The sequence below is a fragment of the Cygnus atratus genome, chromosome 11, assembly GCF_013377495.2.
Source record: "Cygnus atratus isolate AKBS03 ecotype Queensland, Australia chromosome 11, CAtr_DNAZoo_HiC_assembly, whole genome shotgun sequence".
NCBI lineage: Eukaryota > Metazoa > Chordata > Aves > Anseriformes > Anatidae > Cygnus > Cygnus atratus.
In genome coordinates this window covers 4,754,311-4,773,604 of record NC_066372.1, presented here as the reverse complement: position 1 = coordinate 4,773,604, position 19,294 = coordinate 4,754,311, and the positions used below count along the sequence as shown (strand labels likewise).

The window sequence follows — 19,294 nt, the reverse complement described above, 5'->3', positions numbered from 1 at the left end:
AATGCCTTCCCTTCTGGAATCAGAAGATGCACTAATCAAAAGATTTTCATTTTTTTTACTCAGAAAACATTCAGGAATTGAAAGCCTGGACCAAGCTGTATGAAATGAAGTAGAATTTCATTGCCTTGGGACCACACTAAGATGAGTTGCTAGCTTCAAGCACTTGGTCTAGCCACGTGCACATATTTATTTATAGATGGACAGTGTTCACCTAGGGAGGTGGTTACAGGTTTTGCTGCAGCTGTCAATGGACAGGGGAAAACCAAAGGTTCTTATGTCTAACTTCTGCCATATTTCTGAAGCAGAGGCATGAAAACTGAATAAACCTGCAGGATGATTTCAGTAGTCCTTCACATTTTATGAGTGGGAAAACAAAAATCCTCAAAAACATGTTCTGACTGAACATAACATCCCTGTGAATGCTGATAGTGTGTGATATAAATTGTGTGCCTGTTGTTCTGTTCATGGAAAAGGACTGCAGTTTTTCCTTAGCCATCAACACAAAAAATGTAGAAAAAAAAATCATGCTCCTGCTTTGGCGTTCATTCAGTGAATGGTGTGCAGTAGGTAGCTATAAAAATAAAAATGTAGTTCAGTGGCTGGAAATGGTTTTGACTTGATACATGTATTGTTTTCAGCATGCAATCATTGGGATACATACCTTTTTTTTTCTTTTTTTCTTTCTTTCTTTCTTTTTTTTTTTTCTGGGTGGCCTACAAACACAGCCAGTCAGTTTTCTTCTCAAAAGGGAGTGTTCACTGAGAAACACTGAATTTTACTCTGTTCTGCAGTTTCTGCAGACAGAAGCATCTCTTGCTAGTCTCCTGCTCCTTTTCATCTTATCTCTACCTGTGGATAGGAGACAAACCGTTAAACATTGGAACTCACTGCCATTGGAATTATGGCTGCTAAAAAATAGCAAGAAAGCTGAGCATTTTCAGTTGAGGACTACTAAGAGATACCAAAGATGCTGTGCCTGACTCTGGAAGTCTTTGGGCCTCAAACAGAAAATGCAGCCTGGCAAAGTAAATTGTCAAAATAGCCGATGTTTTTCCTGGGTTTAGGATCTTTCTTACATTGTTTATCCTTTTGAATAATGGACTTTTTTTTCTGACTTGGCATGGCTTTTTTATGTTTCCCTGTTCTTGTACTATATAGCTTAAGAGTTCTAGTCATTGAGTGCTGTCCTTCAAAGGGCCTGGTCACTTCTGAAACTCTTCATACTGTCAGGCTTTTTTGCTAACCTGAGTTTATTAGCAAGAAAATACTAAGAATCAGGAACCACTAGTGCAAATTAAGGATGAAGTCATTATTGACATGATGGTGAAATTGAACATACTCTTCTGAGGCAGAAATTAGGCCCCATTTTTTTCCTTATTTCCGTGCCAATCTAAACAAAGAAATGCATACAGTTTTCCATTACTCAGGGACCTCATGACTGATGTTTTGAATGTTTTCTTTCTGATGAACAGAAATAAAAATACTTAAGAGTTTGTAGTGTTGAAATATGTCAAAATATTAAATATAGGTTTTCCTTTATGCTTGACTGTAAGTCTGGATCCTGCAAACATCAAGAAACTGTTAGAGTATAAGAAAATGTTGAAAATTTTGAAAGGAATTAAAAATTTTATGTTGAAAGTTTCAAGGCTGACTGTTAGTATAAACAGTTCCAGTACTTACCATGTGGTCAGTGAAACCATTCACAGTATCTTCTAGACCTAATAATGCTGTATATCTATACAGCTCAGGAGGCAAGGACCAGTTAATTTCTTGCATAACATAATAAATTGCATTCTGGAATGACGAGCACATGAGAATGAGTTAATAAGCTGTATTTTACTGCTCTGCATCTACTTGGGCTGCCAGGTTTCATTTTCTTTTGAGCACTGGTGTGGCCAAGAGTGAGAAAGGGGACCAGGCAAAGCTCAGTTAAGACCTGGATTTTGTCTGCTTAACTGCAAGTTACCTTCTTTTACAACATTAAGAAAGTCTTTTTGTTCTAATTCGATCCTTACTGTAAGTGCTTTGTGCAAGCTGACAGGAGGCTGCTTTCTTCAACATGTCGAAATTTTACTTGTGTAATCAGGTATTGCTTATGTTTCCCACCCTTGAGTTGCCCCACTAAAGGAAGAAGGTTGAATGTCAGGACAGCAGTCTCCTCTGCCTCTCTGGCACAGGGTTGTTCAAGAACTTAAAAACAAAGGTGGAAAATCTGCATGTAGTCTGTATTGTCAGGACACTTCAAGTGTTGCCTGTCTACCTCCAAATAGAGGTTTTGTTGTTACTGAGTAGTTATTTTAGATTTTTAGCAATACAGAAGTTTCCACAAGGTGAATTCCAGTATTTCTTACCTTTTCGTGGCTCCTTTGAGGTGGTTAAAACAGCTTAGTTAAGTATAGACTTTAAAAATTATTTAGGTTTTAATAAGAATATTTCCTTTATAATACAGACATGCTTCTAAATCTAACCCATGTGTAAACCACATGAATTCACATAGAGAGATAATCAAGAAAAGAAATTGGCATTTTCAATGTCGTTTTCTCCATTTTCTTCAGAAAGACCATTCTTAAGTTTATATTTTCTGTGAGAAATTGTTTCACTGTTAGCTGGACAGGTTCAACGGTCTGTAAAAGGGATTTTGGTCTCCACGTCTCAACTGGAGAAAATCAACATCCTAAGAAGTGGAAGAGAGCAAAGAAGCAAACAGTAAATTATGACATACTGAGTTCCTTGGTTTCTGGCCTCAGAAATATCACTCAAAACAGAAACACTCTGAAATACTTAAATTAAAGCATGAAAAATGTGTGTAATGACCTAAGCTGATTAGTACTGTGTAAACAGTCTATTAAGCAAAGGAAATGTAGGGCTGTTGCATAAAATTACAGTATTCTGTATTAACATTATTTTAATATAAATCATATTTTCTGGTATAGATGAACTAATAGTTTTAGTTAAGTGTTTTACCAGAAATGTGCCCTGTGCACCCTCAGACATGAGCTCTACACGCAGGGAAGGCGTACTGCTACTCTGTCATCCTACGTCTGTTCCTGCAAAACCACGTTCTAAAAAGGAAACTCTTCTCTGCAGATAATTTTTCAGAAGTAGGTGAAGATTGTAAACAGAAGAAACATCCCACTCCTGTGCAAAACAGTTGTATTTGAAATACATATTTAGTGTACTGTATAGGCAAGGAGTTATTAGGGCTATGTTCTCTTAAACCTGGAAACCATAACATAACGAGTGAATGAATGTGAGCCAAGGAATCTATTGCAGACCTGTAGCATGTTAGGTCGCAAAGACCATACACATGGTCCCAGGAACCATTTGGTCACAGTGTTTCATGTGATAGTAAATTTTACTTCTTTTCATCATGTGGCAGGGGATAATTATGTACATGAAGGGATAATTTTGAACCTTGCTTCATGAAAGATTCTAAAATGACTGAATCTCAGCACAGTACTTTGGCCCAGCTCTTCCAGTTAACACTGTATTGAGAAACAAACAATATTTAAATCTAGTGCTTACTGGCTGCAAAGAGAATGATTGTATCTTTCAAGACAAAACTGAGAAGTCTGACAAATGCACAGGGCCTCATGCGTTCCCAAAGAGAAGTGATCTGTAGCTGTGTGGAGTCTTCCACCAGCACATTTTCTCAGGTATTGCTTGCATTCATTGCAAATGGGTGTTGCTGTCTCTGCTACTAGTGAGGTGCTGGAAGCAGCTGTTATATGCCATCACATCCTCTGCTCTTGTGGTCTCCTCCCTTCTGGATTCACACATCTTTTTTCCCGTCAGCACTGATGTACAGCCAAAATAACAGATGGCTGAAAATTAAATGGGCTTTGTGCTTGTGTGACAGACCTATGGTCCACTGCTTCCTTGCCTAGCTTCGAGTCAACAGCAGTATGTAAAGCTCCAGAGTGTTTAGATTCCAGTTGACTTGCAGGGGGTTTGCCGTAGCCCCCACCCCCGCTTCATACTTGAAGGACTGCACTTTTCTGTAGAACGGGCAGAATGCAGTACTTCAGGACTACAAGTTCAAACAGAGCTTTGCAAGGATAAAATCTTTTTTTTTTTTTTTTTTTTAAGTGGAAAAGTTTTGAATCTGTAAGGTCTGTAAGGTTGAAAGATGTCTTTTCAAGTATCTCAGCTCTTTGTAGTATGCAGTTTCTGTTAGCAAAACCACGTATTCTCTCTGGTGTTTAAAGGCATATTAATTGGGATGATATTATATAGCTATTCAGCACCAAGGATGGAGGAAAGAGAACTGTATTGAATGGAGGATTCCACTCCTGGCTGTGACGTTGGAGATGTCTGCTGTATTGTGGAGCAGCTGCCCTGCTGATTTTTCCAGAAGGAACAGGGCTGTATTCTTCAATCATTCAAACTGGAAAATCCACCAGTCCCTTTTTCTACCTGCTTTTCCTACACAGCACGATAAAAAGAGCATTATGATGTAGAACCTTCTTTCACATAATTACATACTTGCTGTGGCAAGCAGGATTTTCATTCCATGTGGACAGAGGTGAATGTTTGCCTGTAAATGCTCAGGAGACCAACCTAAACCTAAATCAGAAGTGAGACTACTTGTGTTCTGCAGCTCTCTTCCTGATGGTGTCATTAATATTGTTGTTTGTGTTCTTTATGACGTTCACAAACCAGGATGCAATAACGGTAGGTATTGTAAAAGTTCAGGAGAAAACTCTATGGGCTCTAAAAGATTGGATTTTAAAGAGTGGATATGTTATATTGGGGAAATAGCCATGCTTTTAAATATATTATGTAGTGTTTTAGACTTGTTTTCTGAAGTATCAAGCTTTTGAAGAGAATTGCAGAGACCTTTCATTTAATTCTGGAATGGGTATAGTGTTCCTTGCCAACAGTAATCATAGAATCATATAATGGCTTGGTTTGGAAGGGACCTTAAACATCACCTAGTTCCAACCCTCTACCACGGGCAGGGACATCTCCCACCAGCCCAGGCTGCCCAAAGCCCCATCCAGCCTGGCCTTGAGCACTGCCAGGGATGGGGCATCCGCAGCTTCTCTGGGCAACTTTTCCAGTGCCTCACCGCCCTCTGAGTGAAGACTTTTCTCCTAATTTCTAATCTAAACCTTCCCTCTTTTAGTTTTAAACCATTCCTCCTTGTCCTATCACTACCTGCCCATGTAAAAAGTCACTCTTCATCTTTTTTATAAGCTCCTTTTAAGTACTGAAAGGCTGCAATGTGGTCTCCCTGGAGCCTTCTTCAGGGTGAACATCCCCAGCTCTCTCAGCCTTTCTTCGTAGGAGAGGGGCTCCAGCCCTCTGATAATACTGAGATGTGGTGAGGGTAGTACTGATTTAAGTATTTGCTTGAGCCACTTAAAGAAGAAGTGTTATGAAAAGGCAGAGAGTTAACAGCAATGACATCAACTGAATCATATTACTTAGCCATTTCTTGACATTTCCAACAAGGGCAAATGAGGCGAGATTTTAAGAACTGCTTCATGAGTTTTTAGGCTGCACTGTCACTGAATTCATGTTTGTACATTTAAGCCATGTTGTGCATTTTTGAAGCCATATGATCCACATCGTAAACCTACATTTCATCTTTGTGTAGAGATTTTGGGAAACAAGATGGCCGTCTTTAAGAACTGTGAAGTGTGGAGGTTTGTATCTGACCTTAGATATTGAAATGGTTTTCCACTTTTCCAGTTGAGTTGTGTGAATAGAAGCATAAAGTTGGCTTATTTCTGCTGTGGTAAGAAGTAATTTGGTATATTTGCAGCAGATCAGTATATTCAGGCAGACACAAGTGCTTCATTATATGTGATTTGCATATTTATTTCAGATTAGATTTTGTCTGGTCTCATGGATGTAGCAACTTTACTATCCTTGTGGTTTTACATTTGAACTAAATGTACTAATGCATTTAGTGCATTCTAGAGGTGATGTATACTGTTTGCAACCTATTTTACCTGATGAGCAATAGAGCTTCTTTTGGATATGGAGCTTCTAATTTGTTTATTCTCTGTGCTAAACCAGTGCATGTTAAATGCAGACACTGAGTGTCACTTAGACTGCACTACTGCTGTGAACCAAGTCATTAATATAAACATGATCTAAAAACTCCAAAATAGGGATGCACACAGATTTTATATGAATACAGTTTTTGATGCGAAGATTAGACATGCAGAAATAACACAGTCTAAATTAAAATTATTTTTAGCATTCCTTGGAACATTTGATTTGAGAAAATCCCTAATATATTCAAAGACTGAGGCTTGTACGTTGTTCCACTTGATTGCATTCACCATCTTCATGTTTGTTTTGCAGTTTGTAATAATTATGAGCAGTTCTCAGTTTAGAGTGTGGTTTGTTTGTGTTTTTTCTTCTGAATACACCTCCAGTATTAGGTACTCATCTGAGTTCTGGCTGTGATCCATTTAAGTACAGTGGAAAAAATATCCCACCATTGGTCTTACATCAGTCCTCAAATGTTTCCAAGATGCCGTTGTAAATCTGTTGATACCCAGAACACTTCCATCCTACAAGGGTTGGAAATAATACTGCAAAAGCAATTGTTCTTGAGATGTTTTCTGTCTACAGCTGGAACCAAGAAGTGCAGACGTTTTGTTCAGATGAAAAAACAAATCCAAACTTTCAGATAGTTTTTGTATTTGTTTTTTTTTTTCAGTGTCAGTATTCCTGTACTTAACAAATATGAGCCATATGGTCCTCTCACAGGTGTGAAGACACAAAACTGAAGTCCCAGTGCCCTAGGAGTACTTCTGAGTGCTCCAACAACAGAGCTGTATGTGAACAGGCTGACCCTAGGGTCCAGGCATGGTGAAACTGGACTCTCCCTGTGTTAGTCGTGTGCTTGTGCTTGCCTTCAGTGCCTGGAGTCTGCTGAATGGTTAAGACAGATTTCTTCTAACTCAGCCAGAAACAAGTGATTCTGACTGAATTGCATACTATCAAATGAAGAAAAAGGCCTCACCTTCAGTATATATTTTCCTGTTTCCAGTGAAATGTATATATGATGATTAGGCATCTTAATCTCCTTCACTCTTAAATGCTACACACATAGTCGCTTAAAAACAGTTGAGTAACAAACATCGTCAATAAACTACTTCTAGAGTAGAGGTCACAAAGTTGAATAGCTATCTTTACTTTGGTGAAGTTCTAGCCAGCAAGCATCTACTTCAGTTGCAGTTCTTTTGTTGCTGCAGTGCTGCTTGCAATTAGCTTGGCTTCAAACACCATAAGATGTTTCTGTGTATGGGGGAGCTACAAGTCCCATTTATGCTATCTTTTCTTAGAACAAAAGCAATGTGAGAGAAATGTGTTTTGCTAACTGTCAGAGGTATCAGTGTGAGATGCATGCTTTATATTTTTAAATCATTTTTTATTAGCTGTTATTAGGTGTTATCTTTAAGAACATCTTTTCACATGATTACTTTTCCTGGATTGCTTTACTTTTTCCACTGTAACAAGAGTAAAACCTTTCTTCTCTCTAGTAATTCTCTAGCCAGCAAGAAACCATTGAATGTCTTAGTGAAAGGGTCTTTATATGTCTATATGTAAGTAGCTTTTTTCATTAAACTGCTGCATATCTAGATGCTATAAATGTCATTTGGATTCTTAAGATTGTCAAAAATGAATAATTCATTTCTTCTTGCTGTCTGAAAATTATCTGACAAAGCAAAGCCCAACATAAAGCATGGATAGGTAATGAAAAAATTTATTGTGCAGGTAGAAAATCTGTGATTAATTCAGTGAGTGGCATGTGGATGTGACCACAATCTATTTGTAGAGGGCTGTAAATAGCATCAAAAATTTGTGAGTATTAGGTCTGTAGACAGCAGGAAATATTTGAAAGCCAAAGTAGGATCAAATGTTTGGGTAAAAATAATGGTAATAGCTAACCACAAATCAAGTGAGAGCCATTAGAACATTGTTTGTTATGCTGTGGTTGAATGTAAATTCTCAACATTGCTCCTTTTATTTGTAAAGCAAGTGAAGGTTAGGCAGTAACTTTGAAGAGATGTGAGACAGTAAAATAAGCATGTTGTACTCTTTGTTGTGTTCTACCTGTGGAGTTTTCGGGAGGCATTTCTCACTTTACAATTAAAGGCATGGTTCCTTGGTGTTGAACACCTTGTTCGTTTCCATTGAAGGGTATGCACTGCTGAACCTCGTGCAGTAAAATCCCTAAAAAGCTGGCTGTGCAGTGTAATTTGCTTGCTGTACAGTGTTAGGAACATACACTTTGGCTCCCTCAGGGGTCAGCAAAATGGAAAGTAGTTCCTGGAAATCTTTATCATTCTTCTGATTTACAAACAGCTCAGGTGAATGAGCTGTACACTTAGTAGGAGTCCCACCAGGAGTGGGATGTACTGACATGTACTAGCTATTACTCTCTAGTAGTCATAACATCTTCACTAACATCTAATTTAATACCCGTCACAAACAGCAATAAAAGAAATAATCTTTATCTAACCATAGGGCTTCAGTCAGTAAGTTCGTGTATGAAGATCAAAGGTTTTAACAGTGGCCAAAGAAAAATTGGATTGTTATCCTCAGCTTCACATGTTAAGGAGGAGAAGGTCATCCAAACCATCTTTAGGCAGCCATGCTTACACTTGGGGGAAAAAACAGAAAAGCTAGGGTCCTCCCTGCGTGGAGAGGAGAGAGGCATACCAAAGGGTACACCTGCTAGGTAAATTGGGATTGATAATGCTGCTGTTTCTGGCTATAAAGGTAGTGATCAGCTCCAGCGGCAAAAGTGTAAAAGAGTAAAGTATTCATGAAGCACCACCGAGTGAAAAAGGGCCAGCAATGGTAGCATTATGCTTCGTTTCTTTGTGTGGCCTAGCCTTTTGTAGTACTCCTGGTGGACTGACGCTTGCTTAATATAAGATGAAATTTGAAGACCAAGGAATAGAATCATAAACCAGCTGAGAAAATGAGCAATGTTACGATCCTTCAGAGTTTAGGACCTTTGTAAGATGAGATACTGGCAGTGAGTAATCCCCATGGGGGCCTCCTGAGTTACTGTCTGAGGTGCAAGGGCCCCGACAGGCCGTTAATCACGGCACATTTGTGCTGCAATGAATCTCACAACTTGAAGCTGAAAATTCTCCGCACTTAGCAAGGACCATGAGGTAAATTGAGATTTCAGCAAGCTATTCTTGGTGAATCGGGAACAGTAAATTATACTTACTGGTATCTTTTGTGGAGGGCACTTTGCTGGAGACAAGAGTAGATGCCCATTTTCACACATATTCCTAGGCCCAGCTCTACTGATTTCAGAGGGAGCCTTTCCACTGATTTCAGTGGGATTTTGGTCAAGAGCAACCGATGTAATACAAATGCATTTTTGCACAAAGTGGATACTGTCGGACAAGCTTTGCAATATCTGACCAAAATCAGGACTGGACTGCTGTGCTTTAAAAAATGGGGAGTAGGGCGGGCTGGAAGAGGTTCAGAGGAGAACATTTTATTAAAACTTTCAAAGTTCCCTGCCTATATAGTGGCTCAACAACTCACTACATTCACTCAGCTGCGTGCGTCTAGACCATGGTCACTAAGTGAGACATTTTATATGAAAGCAATACGTCATCTTTTAACTGACTGTAACTGACTGCTGGTAAGAAAATGGAATACCAAAGCTTGGAGCTGAGCAACTTTATTCTATGGCTGACTTAATTCCTGCATGGTTTTTGGATAGGAAGGTGAAAGAGGGGTTTATTTAAGGACTGAAGAGTAAAAGCAAGGAATTCCTGTAAAGGGGCAGGACAGAGTACTTTCTAAATCTGTAATTGGGAGACTGCTGTGTTTTCTGGCATCTTCTCCCGAGTAAGACATCCATGGAATGCCATAGGAGTCAGATCTCAGATGTCTGATAATTTGACAGGCTCTTTACATTGCAACCCCAAGTGTCCCAGTGTGAAAGTGGCTTGATGGCAGTCATTTAGGCAGTATCATGGAGTAATACTTGTAATTTTTAATTATCAACAGTTTGTGCTATGTTACATATAAATGCTTTTTTTTTCTTCTTTTTAACAACTCTTACTTCTATTGTGCTCCTGCCCAGAGGCTTTTAAATTCTGAAATTTGTGGGTCTCACTACCCACAAAATAGTGCCTTAGAAAATGCATAGGGCTGTCTTGTGTCGGTTAGGTCACAGAGGTGGGATTTCAGAATCAGACACGGCATGCACATAACGTTTCAGTGTTGAGCTTATATGTAAAGCAGAGCTGTCTGTTTAAACAAACTAACCTTGGTTCTCAGCATTTGCTTATATGTACAAGAGAACAGAAGCGTTGGTATGTCCAACAGCTAATAAATAAAATTCAATCATGGCAATGCAATAAAAGCTTTGCGGTATATGGTCCTAGAATCATGGAAGAGAGGTCATTGAAAAGTACAGAGTTGCTGAATCCAGTCGTTTTAGTTTCCTCTATTGTGGGCTTTCCAAATAATGCCTCCTAAAAAAATTACAGCACCTCTAAGTAATACCAAAATTATGTTAACTAGGAATTAAAGTGAAGATTTAACAAGACAATGAAAGCCTTGTCTGTCTTGAATGAACTGTACAAAAAGCGTGGTATGTATAGGAAAAGTAAATTGATTTATGCTAAGTTGCAATAATCTGCTGAAACATTTATGGTTATGAATTTAAAAAAAAAAACAGTGGAAGGGAGCGGAAAGTTGCTAGTTTTAAAAGTACTACTTCAGTTGCACCATAGGAACTCAGAATAAAATTATGTTGTCTGCTTCACCTAGACTTGAACAAATATTAGGAGAATTACTTTTGCAAAGAAGAAACTGCAGTTCCATTAGCCTATGTCTGGGCTCTCTTCTATGTTTTTTTTTCTTTGTCTTCCTCCATGTTGCCCCAACCAACTCTCTGACCATTTGCAGCCAGTTTGAATGTTGGAATCTGAGTATTTTCTGTAATCACAAATGACCACGAACATGTTCAAAAACATTACCAAACTGTGGTAACTTTATCAGTCCTCTATTCTGTATCCATTTGAAATGAAGCATATGTTAGCCCAAAGAAGAAGGAGAAGAAAATGAAAAAAAGCTGTTGAATCACCAGTTTTCTCAAGAACATAAGTAATACATCGATGAGCAGCAACAGCAAGGAGAGGGCTGATAATGGTAGGAGAAGAGAATGACTAGGACTGAATCGGTATTTTTCCCTGCTGGGATGTGGTTAGAAACAAGATCATGCTTTTAGTGTAAAAAGTGGCAAAATGAGTAATACCAGAAGTGAGCACTGAGAAGAGAAGCTTATAGAATTAGGTGGCTGCTCTGCCTAAGGCCTCTTTCAGCTGCAAAGATTCATATGGATTTCAGTGAACTTTAGTTAAAATCTCTATTGCATATTCCTAACTTTAAATACTGGAAGGAATGCTTCTTAGAAAGTATTTGTAGAAGTTTTTTGTTCAAGTTGTAGCAGAGGGTTTTATATTGATCCTCACGTGTTCATAGAAGCAGGCAATACTAGCTATGAGAAGGGCCTTAAAATGTAGTTAGGCTGCTATTGAAGTGTCATTCCTACAGGTAATTGTTCTACAGTGGAAGTCTAATTAATAATTCAGCTGGTGCACAAACCAGAAAGGAATTAGTCTCACATCCCTACAGCTGTGTTGGCTCTACAGTGCTGGGGAAAATGAGACAGCAACAGAGTTTTTAGCTCGGTTCCACTTGTAAAACAATTATCTTGAGAAGCGAGGCATCAGTAGCAGCTTAAGTGTGGATGCGGGAAATCAGGTAAAAATAGTGGTAGAATGAAGGCATGGACTGGGACTTGTGTCTGGAAGGAGTCTGGGGCTCTGCAGCAGACCTCCTGTGTGACTGTAGGTCGTTCTAACAGTCTTACCCTTTCAGATCTAAAAAGCTGCTTCTACACCTTTTCTCCTGACCTCATCCCTGGGTGACGAATTTGTAGCTCATAAATTGCTCAGTCACATTCCATAAATTGGTTGGGACATTGTTGCAAGTGACAATGGACTGTGGTATTTTGGGCAGTGGCTTCATAGTCTGCAAGACTATGTATGTGTGGTAGGCTTTTCTGTCTCTGACATCCTCGGGCTTCCTGTGCTTGTGGCAGCTGTATTCTGCTGTGGGACATGATGTTGTGACATCTCTTGACTCTGGGTGGGTCCAGCCATGCCGTGTGTTTACATGACTTTGCGGAGCAGCTGGTCTCCAGTGCCTAGGCACAACGAGCCCCCTACCGACTCATGCATTTCTCTGCTTTCTGCACAAAACCAAATTTTATTCTGAGGAATAAAGAGATTATAATTATATGTAGCTTCTTTTCTGCTTTTTATAAACTTAAAGGTAATTGGATTCAAGGTATTTTAAGTATCTGCTGGTTATCTTTAGATTTTCTGTAGAGCATCTGGAGCTTCCCCTCTTATCAACTCAGATTCAAGCCTGTACTCTAGAAACAAATACCATGCAGTTTGTTTGTATGCTGTTTAGCTGCCAACCATTCCAACTGCTTGCGCACATGCAGTCGCTACTTCCTACTATCTCCAGGCTATATGCAGGCCGTAACCAGTACAAAAATTCCAGGACATCAAATCTCTTCCTTGGCTTGCTGATGAAGTGCTTTCTGTCACAAAACAGAAGCTGATTTGTCTTTTAGATAAGTTGTTTTTTAAATGAAACTATTACAAAAATATACAGCAGCTTTATTTTTGTAAAAATACAGTTATATTCCTGATCAGTGAGGAAGTCTGCAAGTTAGCATCTCAGGTATTGGGAAGCTATTTTGTGTATTTTACAAATGGTTACCTCACCCAAGTGTTCTGGGCACCACAATGAATCTCTGTGGTGCAAATTCAACTCTTTCTGTTTCATTACTGATTGAATTACTGAGATAACGTCTCTCCATTTCTGTTTGAAAGGCTTGGGAAGCGAAAACAGTGTACTGTATATGGAGAAGATAAATAGCATGGTGAGAAAAGCTCAGGCTGCCTTAGAAATTTGGCTAGAAAATACGAAGCTGCTTGTCTAAGTGGGGTTGAAGGAGGGTCAAATGGTACTCTTAACAGCAGAGCCATGAACAGTGTAGAGCAGGGGTTAGTTAAAAAGTTAAGTCTCCAGCATTTGGTAGAAAAGACCAAAAATGATGGAAGAATAATCTTGTTTACATGCTTTTATCACCTTTCAACTTTATCCTAAATGGCTCTAATATTCCCTTTAATACATATATATATGTTAAGAGTCTTAGTTTCTGCCTTTTTCTCTTCAATTGTTGCTACATTTTTAGTTTATTATGACATCTTTTCTGACTTCTAGCTTAGCTTAATTGTAGATTTTGGGAATCATTTCTTTGCGTTTGAACAAGCATTTTTGGATAGAGCTGAATAAACATATTTGGGAAATTTTTTAGAGTTTAGGGAAAAGCCAAATGAAACTAATTTTGAAGGCATTCGTAATGCTTTTCCCCTCATTTTACAATTATTCTTCTCTTTCATTGTTCCCGGAGAGGCCATAGTTAATTTCATTTCTTTTGCATGAATTCTACATTTTTGGTTGATTTGGTTGCATTCCGTTTACCAGCCTTGTTTTGCCAGGATGACTACTACCATTCCGAATCTCTGAACAGCTTCCAGCAGCTTTTTTAAAGCAGAAAGAAAACAGAATCAGCTTGTCAGAAAAGTGTTTCTTTCATCTTTCCAAAATTAACTCTTGACCAAGGCCCAAGACCAATTAAATATTGAGTCCTGGACCAGTGACAGGTATCTCATCCAGTACCTTTTGACCTGTCGGTGCTAGAAATCTATGTTTTTTACAGTTAGGAGAATGGGAGATTGCCATAGAGCATGTGGGACAGATACTTGATATAGGATACCCTTGCCAGATCTGGAAACATTAAAGAGGTACACAGTCATTTTTATATGCCTGCCTAAGCTGTATTGAGCAAATCTCAAGGTTTTCCAGAATGTATTAATTTTAACTATCTTCCTTCTGGTATCTTTGCAATACTCATCTTTAAAGCACATCATTTCCACAGAAGTCTCAGTAGGCACCCCAGTAAAGATTTTTAGCTTTTCTTTGTAAAGCTATGATTTATTTCTAAATACCTGCTCTGTTGGTAGATAAAATGTCTGAGTGCACAGTGCGTAATGTGTATGGTTTATTTATATCCTTCTTGTGATTCTGTGGCTGTTTCCTCATTGCCAGTTACTGGTTTCAAATTATTAGGTTCTTGTTTCCAGTAATTCATTCTTTGTATATTTCTTAGTCATCTTCTGTGAAAGAGTGTTTAAAAATCACAGACACTTTTTGCAATGCAGGCCCTTATTGTGCCCTATGGCAAGAATTCCAAGTAGTACAGCTGAAGAATGACAGCTGTTTTGTACGTCAGCTAATACTTAACTAAGAACGATGTAGTTTGAAACAGGTTTGATATTTGTTCCCTACAAAGGAATCACATTTGTACTGATTGGTTGCATTCCTTCTGTCAAAAGTAGTTCTGTTCACAGTGCCCCATGGTAGTTCTGAATTATGTTCTCAATGAATAAAACACATTTTTCTCTATTCTCTTTTATTTGCTAAACGGAAGAAAATTATATTAACCTTTATGGGACTCAGTAGTGATGCAGAATACCATTAAACATTTATGCTAGCAATTCATGCTGAATAGCACTTCATATTTGAAGGGATTTCCTCCATAAAACAACTTGCTGGCAGTGGAAATTTCCTGAAAGTCACTGTATAACGTAGGTTGATGGTAAGTACCAGTACATTTCCATCCAAAAAATGTGTAGTGGAGAAATTGTACGTATTCTCAACAAAATACCTTTGCAGGAGAACAAGTATAGAAATTAACCTGTCATTAAGCGCAGCAGTCTTTAATGTATAGCACTCACATTTTCTGGATTATTTTAGAAAGTCTGAAATTATATTGTATGATTTGGTATAGTGACAGTGGTAATTCCTGTGTTTAAGTGAACATGTTACTTTGTTAGTAGGGGAAATGCATTTTAAGGCAAAACACAAAAATGACATTCACAATGCTAAGATTTCTGCCATGCAAGGCAAATACAACATGTTAAACCAAATGTTTCTCTTTAAATCGAAAATCTCTTTGAAATCATGGAACAATCTGCTCACAGCAGATTTGATAGTATACACCAGGTAATGAGTTATCAGGTTATCCCACCATGAAATGCAGTGCTTGGGAATTATCTTCTTACTCTTGCTTTATGACAAGCATCATTGTCAAGCCCTGTATGATCCTGGCAGTGATGAGTTAGATGGTTTTATCTGTGATTCTTGGATAGTCATAAAAAACTTTTTGGGTGTTAAATATTTATGTTGGAACTAAACAGACTCTGGCTTTCAGTTTAGAACATTTTTTGCAGCAAGGGCCAAGTGTTAATATTGGGAATGGAAAGAAATACAATGATGTCAAGGCGCAAGAAACTCCCTGTATTACAACTTGGTGGTATCAAAAAACTTTTTCTTCCTCTTCTTACTTGGCTATTTGCTTACAGGAAAGACCATAAAACAATAACGAACCTTTTTATTTTATCAAATATTGGCAAGTATTGTTGAGAATTTGTAATAATAGAGCAACACTCTGTCAGTTATTGAACATTTTCCATCAAGTTACTACATTTCATGAAGTATGTGATAGGCTTCTGTTCTTCTGTTCTGGCTCATATAATATTTCTTTCTTATCTGAATGGAAATCAGAAGTTCTTGTGCATGTGTGCAACTGGGTGTTACTGAGTTGGCTGAAGATTGGATTGTGCCACTCTTCTCCTCAGTGCATGAGACAATAGCTTCTACACTGTCTGGACACGGTATAACGACTTCTAGAAATCTTTTCTGTTGAGAATAGTCTCAGTACTCATTTTTGGAGGAAATTAAGATGACGCTGTATATAAAGTAGGTCTACTTGTGTAAAAAAGCACATTTGGAGTCATAACGGAATTACAGCTCTACTTGATCTCTTTCCTGACTAGTAGCTACAGAAGCTGCATTGTTAAGAGATTATTGGTATGACAGTTGTAATCAGGAAAGATAAATGCATTAGTGATATTTAGCGTGTTCTTGCATTTTTGGTAACAAATTGTAAAAAACAGTAGGCTAACTTGAAATCCCTGAGTCTGTGAAACCTCTATTTTTTATTGCTTTTCTTCACGCAGAAGAACAAGGGAAGAAATTGCTGAAGTAGTAATTCAGAAAATCTTCAGGATTTAATCTGCTATAAAAGTCATACTGTCCTCAGTTGTTATGTCTGAAGTCTGCAGTTGTAAGATCTTGGAAAAATAAATCTTATTTTATTTTGCAGAGCATTGGCTGTGATGACTATCTGGGTTCAGACAAGGTGATTGACAAGTGTGGAATATGTGGAGGGGACAACACCGCTTGCAAGGTTGTGTCTGGAGTTTTCAAACACACGCTAACAAATCTTGGCTATCACAAGATAGTGGAAATTCCTGAAGGAGCTACTAAAATCAACATTACCGAGATGTCAAAGAGCAACAACTATTTGGGTAAGTTGTATCTCAGTGAACAAAACATTCTTTGTGAGCTAGTGCAACTGGGTGGAGGGCTCTAAGCAGTGTGAAACAGATGTCAGAAAATGAAAAGGAAGCTCATTAAATGGGCGTTTTGATCAGAACTAACTCACAGTTTATAATTCTGTCTTGAACTTGCATGTCAGACGCTGTAGATCTGTTACCATCATTCCCTGTCCATGTGAACTGGTTTTGGCATTTCTTATTAGTTGACTTACTGTTGTGATTATGCTCCTCACATTGTAAACCTAGTCAGCAGGAAGGCCAACAAGGCAAGCATCCTGGTGGGGGTCTGTTATAGACCGCCGAACCAGGATGAGGAGTTCTATAGGCAGCTGGCAGAAGTTGCGAAATCGTCAGTGCTCGTTCTCGTGGGGGACTTCAACTTCCCAGACATATCCTGAAAGCACAACACAGCCCAGAGAAAGCAGTCTAGGAGGTTTCTGGAGAGCGTGGAAGATATCTTCCTGACGCAGCTAGTTAGAGAGCCTACCAGGGGAGGTGCCCCGCTAGACCTTCTGTTCACAAACAGTGATGGACTGGTGGGAGATGTGGTGGTCGGGAGCTGTCTTGGGCAGAGTGACCACAAAATAGTAGAGTTCTCTTTTCTTGGCGAAGTCAGGAAGGGGACCAGTAAAACTGCTGTCTTGGACTTCCGGAGGGCTGACTTTGAGCTGTTCAGGACACTGGTTGGCAGAGTCCCTTGGGAGGAGGTTCTGAAGGGCAGAGGAGTCAGGGAAGGCTGGGCACTCTTCAAGAAGGAAATCTTAATGGCTCAGGAGCGGTCTGTCCCCACGTACCCAAAGACGAGCCGGCGCGGAAGAAGACTGGCCTGGCTGAACAGAGGGCTGTGGCTCGAGCTTAGGAGAAAAAAGAGGGTTTATAATCTTTGGAGGAGAGGGCGGGCCACTCACGAGGACTACAAGGCTGTTGCGAGGCTGTGCAGGGACAAAATTAGAAGGGCCAAAGCTCATCTGGAGCTCAATCTGGCTACTGCCGTTAAAGATAAAAAAATGTTTTTACAAATACATCAACACAAAAAGGAGGACTAAGGAGAATCTCCATCCTTTACTGGATGCGGGGGGGAAACTTAGTTACAAAAGATGAGGAAAAGGCTGAGGTGCTTAATGCGTTCTTTGCCTCAGTCTTTAGTGGCAAAACCAGTTGTTCTCTGGATACCCAGTACCCTGAGCTGGTGGAAGGGGATGGGGCGCAGGATGCGGCCCTCACTATCCACGAGGAAGTGGTTGGCGACCTGCTACAGCACTTGGATGTATGCAAGTCGATGGGACCGGATGGGATCCACCCGAGGGTACTGAGGGAACTGGCGGAGGAGCTGGCCAAGCCGCTTTCCATCATTTATCGGCAGTCCTGGCTATCAGGGGAGGTCCCAGTTGACTGGCAGCTAGCAAACGTGATGCCAATCTACAAGGAGGGCCGGAGGGTAGACCCGGGAAACTATAGGCCTGTTAGTGTGACCTCGGTGCCAGGGAAGCTCATGGAGCAGATTATCTTGAGTGTCATCACGCGGCACTTACAGGGCAACCAGGCGATCAGGCCCAGACAGCATGGGTTTATGAAAGGCAGGTCCTGCTTGACGAACCTGATCTCCTTCTATGACGAAGTGACACGCTTAGTGGATGAGGGAAAGGCTGTGGATGTGGTCTACCTTGACTTCAGTAAGGCTTTTGATACCGTTTCCCACAGCATTCTCCTCAAGAAACTGGCTGCTCGTGGCTTGGACTGGCGTACGCTTCGTTGGGTTAAAACTGGCTGGGTAGCCGGGCCCAAAGAGTTGTGGTGAATGGAGTCAAATACAGTTGGAGGCCGGTCACTAGTGGAGTCCACCAGGGCTCAGTACTGGGGCCGGTCCTCTTTAATATCTTTATCGATGATCTGGATGAGGGGATCGAGTGCACCCTCAGTAAGTTTGCAGACGACACCAAGTTAGGTGCGTGTGTCGATCTGCTCGAGGGCAGGAAGGCTCTGCAGGAGGATCTGGACAGGCTGGACCGATGGGCTGAGGCCAACTGTATGAAGTTCAACAAGGCCAAGTGCCGGGTCCTGCACCTGGGGCGCAACAACCCCAAGCAGAGCTACAGGCTGGGAGATGAGTGGTTGGAAAGCTGCCTGGCAGAGAAGGACCTGGGAGGTACTGGTTGATAGGCAGCTGAATATGAGCCAGCAGTGTGCTCAGGTGGCCAAGAAGGCCAACAGCATCCTGGCTTGTATAAGAAGCAGTGTGGCCAGCAGGGCTAGGGAAGTGATTGTCCCCCTGTACTCGGCTCTGGTGAGGCCGCACCTCGAGTACTGTGTTCAGTTTTGGGCCCCTCGCTACAAGAAGGACATGGAGGTGCTCGAGAGAGTCCAGAGAAGGGCGACGAAGCTGGTGAGGGGTCTGGAGAACAAGTCTTACGAGGAGCGGCTGGGGGAGCTGGGGTTGTTCAGCCTGGAGAAGAGGAGGCTCAGGGGAGACCTCATCGCTCTCTATAGGTACCTTAAAGGAGTCTGTAGCGAGGTGGGGGTTGGTCTGTTCTCCCACGTGCCTGGTGACAGGACGAGGGGGAATGGGCTCAAGTTGCGCCAGGGGAGGTTTAGGTTGGGTATTAAGAACAACTTCTTTACTGAAAGGGTTGTTAGGCATTGGGATAGGCCGCCCAGGGAAGTGGTTGAGTCACCATCCCTGGAGGTCTTTAAGAGATGTTTAGATGTTGAGCTTAGCGATATGCGTTAGTGGAGGACTTGTT

General features: G+C 40.3%; 1 protein-coding gene across 4 annotated transcripts in view; it reads left to right on the top strand.

The window, feature by feature from the left end:
• The window catches only part of THSD4 (thrombospondin type 1 domain containing 4), a 335,185-nt gene that overhangs the window by 254,446 nt on the left and 61,445 nt on the right, over window positions 1-19,294 (top strand). For all 4 annotated transcript variants that reach the window (XM_035554004.2, XM_035554003.2, XM_050712995.1 and 1 more), the window contains one exon: window positions 16,319-16,523. In XM_035554004.2, coding sequence (XP_035409897.1) covers window positions 16,319-16,523 — 205 coding nt within the window. The remainder of the gene's footprint in view (window positions 1-16,318; window positions 16,524-19,294) is intronic.